We start from the raw sequence: 8,664 nt of genomic DNA, 5'->3' as shown, positions 1-8,664 counted from the left end.
GTTCTATTTTTTCGTAAAAATGGTTCTATTTTTAATAAGCAAATGTTCTATTTCTACAAATGTTTGTTTTAAGATTATTTTTCAGCAGAAAATTATATTTTATTTTTTGTGAAAATTATTCTATTTTCGATAAGCCGTTGTTCTATTTTAAAAAATGTTATCTTAAACTTATTTTCCACAAAAAAATATATTCTATTTTCCCTGAAAATATGTTCTATATTTGATAAGCACATGTTCTATTTAAGTAATTGAACTTTAGTAATGTTCCACTTGAACAATAAAAATGTCCATTTTCGTAATTGGATTATGGTAATATTCCACTTCAATAGTAAAATGTTCTTTTTAGTAAATGAATTAGTATATTGTTCCATTTCAATAGCAAAATGTTCATTTTCGTAAGTGAATTTTTGTAATGTTCCACTTCAACAGTAAAACATCCGTTTCCATATTCGTAAATGTTCTATTTTGTATTGTGGGAGCACGATTGTTGTAACACCCCGATAATTCTCTCTTTCTAGAAAATACTTTTATAAATACACAAGTAGAGAATTACCCAAGTATTATCGCCCGTGTGATAACGTATCGGCTTATTCAGAATTTTGCAGCGGAAAAACATTAACTAAAATTTAACTTTATTAAAACTCAAAACGAAAAACAATTGTTTAGGTCTTAACAAACCAACTTAATAACTCACAACTCAAATAAAATATGTTCTAAGTAAAACAAGAATTAAACTAAGCTAATTACACAACTCTCTACTCCAGATTCCCAATGATGCACATCTGTGAACCTGTAATGTCAATGATATATCGACTCTGCTCACCAGAAGGATCATCACAGGATCAATAGGCAAAGCCATGATCACACACACAAAAAAAGCACGTAATCAGCAAAGCTGAGTACTACATATCAACATAAGTAATCCTAAACATGATACTACATAAGTAACATGCAGGAATGAATAATAATATGAACATATAATAATCTGTAGATAACTCTTACTGAACTAAACTCTAAATATCATTTTAATTACTTTAATGGAATAGTTATTGAACGATTTGACTTATCTACTAATATGAAATACGGTCATTATGACTCCGTATTCCAGAATGACCTGCGATATCGAGGAACCTTTGAACTAAAAGAGGGATGGTGATCAATCCATTCCTAGAAGAGCCCATGGCACGCTCACCATGTACTCCAACCCTTAATGTCCAACTCTAGACGTGTACCAGTCTAAAGTCTATAACTTATTCTCGTTACACTCTACGTTATTTACATATTATTACTTGTGTTGACACACACACATACCAATAATATATAAATAAAATCAGACAATCACAACAGAACCTCTTTTATCTTTGGATTTAACAAGTGATCACAACTTACAATCCAAGACAACTTTAATTCCTTCTTAATCTTAACTTCCTTTAATTGTTGAACCTAGCCAACAATTATCTTACCTTTATATAGGTATAACTTGTAAACTTACCAAATAAGGTCCACGTCCCTCATAAGATAATAAAATGATACTTCTCAAAGAATACATGCATTACATGATTCGCTTTAACATATACTAATTCTTATGTGAATTAATAAATAAACTAACTTGACATGCTTGCATCAATTATTCCATACAAACATATAATTCAATATTCGTAAACAATTCTAAGTCACATGTTGCACACAGGCATAAATCATGTAAAATGATTCCAGAAATCACATATACGAACAAATCAGGTCCCTATACATGATACTAAAAATTTAAACCTTCCTTAAAACATGATACTAAGCCACATAGCACGTAATTATGTACATACCTCGTATATACTAGCCTGTAGGCCACTTTTAAATCGTGAAAAGTTCTCTACTAGATATTCTCCGCCTAGAAAACAAGGTAACTAAAATTAATAACTTAAAATAAAAATTACAGCAGCTTTAAATAATTTTAAAACCCCTTAAAACACGTTTAAAATCGAGTTTAGGTGTCAAACTTGAATTATTTTTAATTCCTAGCATAGTACTACTATTCTAGAAATTAAAAACCCTTAAAAACTCCATAAGTAACCCTTTTATGAAATTACAGCATCTTTTAAAATTAATAAATCTCCTTAAAACATGTATAACATATTTAAAATCATATTCTAAATAGATCTCATAGAACCTAATAGGCTACTATGGTTTTCTAGCAATTTAAAACTCTAAAAACTCATGTTTTCATGATTAAAAATAAAATCTAAGCATAATAATTAATCTGAAATTTTCTTTTATAATATAAACTATAGATAACGGAAATTACTTATTACAAACAGTAATTAAAACTAATAAACTTGATTAATAATAATAGAAAACATAAAAATATAGTCTTTAATGGAATCTTAAGAAGGAAGAAAAGAAAAAGGGAGAAAAGGAGTGAAATACCGAAATCGCGAGTGAAATATGGCAGCAGAATTGCGAAACTTGCTGAGGCCATAACTAATAGAATAAGAATCGGAATTGAGTGATTCTTGAGCCTCAATTCAATAACTTTTCGAGATCTACAACTTTCAAGAAGGGGGTTTTGGCCAAAAATAAACGGAACTATGAGAAATCTGGCCAATCAGATTCGGGTGAGAGAAAAAACGAGTGAAGGGAGAAAGAAAACCATGAGGAGAGAAAGAATATAAAGTGGCGAAATTATTGAGTCTGAGAAGATAGAAAATCATCTTTGTGTGGAATAAAATAATTGGGTAATAAAGTATTTATATAAAGGCTTCCTTTTTGGGCTTAGGAAAAAGAGATAAGGTTTAATGAAATTTGATGATCATCAAGATAAATAACTTAAGACTTTAATCATCAATATGACTCTTTTTCCTTTTTATCCTTTTAGGATTTTAGGTTCCTCAATTCCATTAGACTTCTTTTTCAATATAAATTAGTATTTAAAACTTTTATCAAAACATGCTTAATTAAAATATTTTCAACTTTATTAAGTCATGAAAATAATTTCATTTCAATTTTAAAATAGTCAACCTTTTTAAATAGTCAAATCATTTCAAAACTAATTTGTGTTCAAATATAAATATATATATTTCTAAAATCCTATAAAATTATGGGGGATTACAATTCTCATTGTGCTCCTGAGTCCTGGGAGCATAATGCACGCATTAAATGCGAAGGAAAGGAGGAAGAAAGGGTAAAAATGATGGATTTTCTAAGGTAATATGACTTGCACATGGGGGATCAACACCGAAAAATGGTCAACCTCCCACATTCAGGCAAAAGGTAGATTTTTAGAACAAATAATGTTCTACAACTTTTAAAATTTTCTTTTCAGAAATTGAAATTCATAAACTTTAAATCTTTAATTCATCCATTCTTCTCGTTCTTGATCATCTTCTTCTTTTCTTCTCTTGCTGCTACTGCTTCTCAATTGCAGTTGCTGCCCCTGTTTCCTTCCGTCCTTACTGTCGCCACCGCTAGAACTACTACTGTTGGCACTCCTGTGAAGGTCTTGTTATTGTCCTTTGTTCTTTCATGGCCTACTTGTTGATGCCATTGTGTAGTGAAAGCTAAAGCTTCGTTTCTCTCTCCTCTGCTCATTTTTTAAAACAAATTATCATGCCATAACGTCCATTTTCCAATTTAGCACTAAACAGAAAATTACGTTTATAATATTTATGAACAATAATATATTTGAAAATTGTAATTAGCCTGGGCCAAAACACTAGTTATTGTTGAAAGTTTGTTCGCAAAACTCACAAACTTACTAAATAATGTATTATTGTACTAACGATGCATATTTTTGGATTCCTTAGAATCCTGAAAACTAGTGAAAGAGCATTAGGAAAGTAAAATTTAGAAGGATTTCTCTCACCAAGTACCAAAAACGTATGCTATTAACTATTCCTGTAAATCAAATCCTGCGCTGAAGTTATTTTTTTTAAAAAAAAAACGAACAGACACTGCACTCATAAAAAAAAAGTAACTAATCAATGCTTTGGAAGCTAGTACACTATCAGACAGCTGATGAAGAGAACATGTTGAGCAGCTCCACAGCATATCAAATAATGATGAATAGTGCCATTATTTAGCCGAAGATGAAGAGAGTCGTGCGCTCCTCGCTTTGTCAGCTTTTTCTAGATAGTCTTGATGAGATTGGTGCTTAGACCCTTCAAGAGAGGGAGAAAGAATTTCAGACACAGATATAATGTAAGATGCAAATGTGTTGAAATAACAGCTCAAGATCAATTTGGCCCTGAATGGGTCTGGAAGGCCAGTTCTGACAAGCTCATGGAAAAAGAATTTTCAGAAAAAGGAGAATTTAATGGCAAAATATTAAAAATGAGAAGTCGAAAAACATGTTTGCAAATAATGCCACTGAAAATGCCAGAGATGAGAAACGATAACTTATTGAAACATGCATGTTGAAGAACAAGAAATCTAAGGCATACTCATAATTACACAGCACAGAGGTAGCTTTACACTCCTACCATTTTGAGGACTAGCTATGTTCTACATAGTCATGTGAGTTTCTGATACATAGTCGAGTGCATATATCACAGTTTAAGGGTTGGATATAGCAGCTTAGTGCATTTTCTACTAGTTGAATATTTTAACTGAATCAATGCAGAAGTTGCGCCAGTATAAAATAGGCAACACCTTGAAATTAAGTGCATCAAAAGTAAACTCCAATAACAAATGACAATAGTCTTCGAAATATTTATGTTGGCAACTCAATAATGGGATGATGCCTGATATGCAAAACAATGACCTGATACTAAGGGGCTGTTCAGTTCAGGTGAGAGGAAAGAAAAGAATCATCAAGAGAAAGGAAAAATAAAAGAATAGAACACCCTCTACCCATTTTTCTGGTTGGGACATTAATAAAACCTTTCAATTTCCTAGTACAACACTTTTGCAACCGCTCGGTCAATTTCCTCCAGTCTCCGCCCCTCCAAACACCTAAAAACCTCTCCAGCACCATACGCTGTCCTCCTCCTGCTGCTGCAGCCACCATCCACCATCACCAGCAAGCCACCAAGTTCTACAGCCATTGATGACATTACCACCTGTATTCCTGCCAACATCACCCCTCTTCACACCCCCCCTCTCTTTGTAGTAAACAAAGGCTAATTTTGAACAAATGCAAGCCTTTCGGCCTACTCTTTTCTCCCCTTTTCAATAATGAGCTTGATTTTGCAGATGATACAGTTCTGGAGATGGTAATCGGTTGCAGAGGAGGGAAGGGGACAGAATGGTGTTGGCAGGGTGGTGTGACAAGGAAAGTTAAAGGGAGATAATCATTTTCCTTTTCTTAAAACCCTCAACCAATCACCCCCTAAGGTACTTAATGTTACTAATTACAAAGACCTTGATGTTTTAAGTCTGGACTTTGAATTGACAAGCCATGTCATGGCTCCACATGACAATCTACTTGTACCTAAAGCAGAAGATTCTAACATGTGCATAAATAATTAGAGCATAGAAATGCACCAAAGCAAGAAGACAATCAGTTGATCTTTATGCATACATTGATTATTTATAACTCGTTGATGCACTTATCAAGAAACAACATACACGAAAAAAAACAGCCATAATTTTAAAAGATTCTAATCAAATAAAATCCTTCTTCTTTGTCATCTTACACGATCTCCTGTTGACATTGACAACCTAGCAGCCATATCTTGGATTTCAAGGCAACTCCTCTTTCAAGCCGTGGCTAAGGCTCATCTCTCACATACAAAGAATGGAAGTGTTATATCTATATATGATCTTACACAATATTTCGAATGATGCCTCCTCAATGACTCAAAAAACACTACTACAATAGCTATCATAATTGGAACTCTAACTTCATTTTATAGTGTTTCACAAACCAAAATATCAAATGTGCATGGAAAAACCTTTCATCAATCATTTCACCATATAAGGAACAAAGAAAGTATCAACTCTATGAAGAAAAAGAATGAAGCTACGCACATAAAGATGATACCCCGAGAGACTACTTAAACAACACAGAAGGAAGAAGTAACATAAATCCAAGAACAAACTCTTTCAAAACGTGATGAAAAAAAATTACATGGAAGCACCACTTATGTGTGTCTCGTTGATTTTGAAACAAACAAAGAGAAAAGGCTGTGATGAAAGTTCATAAAGTCATTTGATATATCAAAATGTAATGCTCCAGAAAAAAAGAGTTCACAACACCCTTTGGATCCAAACATCTAAAGGCTCTTTTCTTACATCAAAACTTACCTAATAAGTAAAAAACTGAATAAAATAGTGTGCGTCTTCCTCAGGGGTCCAATCTCAAAGGAGGGCAGGTGGCTACTAGCAAGCCATATGTGACAGTTAAAAATACCTTAATCAATGCTCGTTTGGTTGAATGTAGGAAGTGCAAATTCCTTGGAGTATTATCTTCCCATGTAATTGTATTTCCTAGGAATTGTTAGATGATGTTTGGTGATTCAAGGGAAATGAAAATTCCCATGGGAATTTCCACTTACCTAGGTCCGCCTAGGTAAGTAACTTCCTCCATTTTGTGGAAAGTGGAACTTCCTAGGAATTTCTACTTCCCATGAATTTGTCAACCAAACAACACCAAACAATTCCAATTCCTAGGATTTCTAACTTCCTATGATAAATAATGTTAACCAAACAACCCCTTAATCAGCATGCAACAACATTTAAAATTTCAAACCAGACTTCTCAACCTCTTTCTTGTAATTCTTATGGTGAGATGGTTCACTATTACGCTCAAGGCTATCTAAAGATTGCTTCTAATGATGGGTAAAGACTTTTGTGGCAATCAATCATACAGGTTACATAGTAGGACTTGATTTAATGTTGAAACAACTTATATCAACCTTTTTAAGTTTTCTTTTCCGGTTCTCGCTATCAATTTGATTGTGATTCTCAAAACAATCAAAGAGATCAATGTACAATTAGCTTGGATAAGTCTTTTAACTAGCTCATCAGCTGCCTGTCAGGAAATAGAATTGATGCACAGAAACTAGTAGAATTTTATCACTGGCCTAGGCTAGAGTTGACAGTATCCAAATAAAATGAAAGTCAACAGCTTGGGTCAAAAGTCAATGCCTAAGACAATGGCAAGTCCATTAAACCCTAGCAAGTTCATTCATTCTAATTCCATCTGCATTCCAACAATATCCTTCACATCTATCATAAACGTTAATCCAACACCTTTAAAGAGGCTTAAACTAAGGATTGAGTATTGAAAGGAGGAATGGATGACCATAGCCAATCAAAGAGACCATTTTGAATAGACTATTGATACTAGACATGTATTATGTTGAACCTTTCTGTGTAATATTCTTACGATCCGTTAATGCCAGTAACGGTAGGAACTTATGGTACTCAAACAATTGGTAGATGGTGGACTAGTGTCTACCACTAGAATGGTAGACACGGGTCAAACGCAACCCAAAAAACATAAAACGCGTGAAACTAACTTCATCTCCAATATATATGTATTTCTTCATTAACTTCCACTAACATTCAATAGTCATACACCTCCAAAGTGGCCTAAAATAAGTGTCCGACTGTCCCACCCATGTCCGATCGACACAGGTATCTAAACACTACTTACAACATCACCCAGATTCCCAAAAAAACTCCCACAACTATAAAAGAAATAGGGAATTTCGAAGAAAATTGCAGCAAGAAAACGCAACAGATGATAATATCCGAAAAATGAAAGAATCGCACAAGTATGTATGTTGAAAGATGAGAGAGAAGAGTACCTCGGCTCATGTAGTACCAGGGGACGGCGAAAATGGCAGTAATAATGGTTAAGCCAGCAAAGACATGCTTTTTGTCTCCACTGTAAAGGAAGTGGTTTAGTTTGGATTTGAACCCATTTCCATTCCCAACCCTCGCGTTCGGGTTGCCTTCACTTGCCATTTTTCTTTCTCTGCCCACCTAAACCTCGCTCCTGTAACGTTAGGGTTCATCTTGATCACTTATGTCTCATTAATTAAAACCAGCGTCTCAAATTGATGCCACCGCACCAACAAATAAAAACTTTATTTGTTATATTTTTGTGAACGTAAATGCTATATGCAATACACACAAAAAAAAAAAAAAAAAGCTAATTTTTTTGGGGCCTCCGTCTGGGAACTCCCTATAAGATGAAGGGAAAATTCCTGAGTTAATCATGAGGTTTGACGTAATTCTTAAATTATCACTTACATTTAGAGAATTCCTCAAAATACCGTTAATATTGACTGCGCTCTAACACCGTTAGGCCCCCCCCAACCAAACATCCCCTATTCATGAATCTCTAAGCTTTTTCTCTCTCCTTACCTCCATGCTCTCTCTCCTCCAAACCTTCATTAATCGTTATTTGCATAATTGAAAACTCATAATCATGCACGAAATAAAACTATTCATTGAAACAATAGAATGTTTTTTGTTTAAACTGTATCATAACCTATTCAATCCAAGCATAGAGCTTAATGGTTGGAAAGCTCTGGCAGATTCTAGCCAACAACCACAAAGGGTAGCCAGCACGTGTCCTCACTGTAATCCCGGTAAATTTATGAATTTTATTAATATATTTTAATGTATATAATTATTTATATTTAAATATAATTTAGTATTTAAATGATTCATTTCTTTAAAAGTTGATTATCTGAAAGTCAAAGAAATTATTTATGATTC

At 33.7% G+C, this 8,664-nt stretch overlaps 1 protein-coding gene across 1 annotated transcript; it reads right to left on the bottom strand.

Moving 5' to 3' along the window:
* Window positions 1-3,656: 3,656 nt before the first annotated feature.
* Window positions 3,657-7,959, bottom strand: LOC104901431 (hypothetical protein). Its single transcript, XM_010689014.4, has 2 exons — window positions 7,746-7,959; window positions 3,657-4,151 (listed from the first exon to the last, which is right to left on the bottom strand). The coding sequence occupies exons 1-2, from the start codon at window positions 7,903-7,905 to the stop codon at window positions 4,066-4,068; spliced, it is 246 nt and encodes an 81-aa protein (XP_010687316.1). The 5' UTR covers window positions 7,906-7,959; the 3' UTR covers window positions 3,657-4,065.
* Window positions 7,960-8,664: the final 705 nt, after the last annotated feature.

The sequence above is a fragment of the Beta vulgaris genome, chromosome 8 (assembly GCF_026745355.1).
Source record: "Beta vulgaris subsp. vulgaris cultivar EL10 chromosome 8, EL10.2, whole genome shotgun sequence".
Lineage (NCBI taxonomy): Eukaryota > Viridiplantae > Streptophyta > Magnoliopsida > Caryophyllales > Amaranthaceae > Beta > Beta vulgaris.
This window is presented reverse-complemented; position numbering and strand designations above follow the sequence as displayed.

Coding starts and splice junctions, on each gene's coding strand:
- LOC104901431 (XM_010689014.4), bottom strand. CDS start 7,905: ATGGCAAGTGAAGGCAACCCGAACGCGAGGGTTGGGAATGGAAATGGG. Junction 4,152..7,745: donor CTGGTACTACATGAGCCGAG/GTACTCTTCTCT, acceptor CCTCTCTTGAAG/GGTCTAAGCACCAATCTCAT.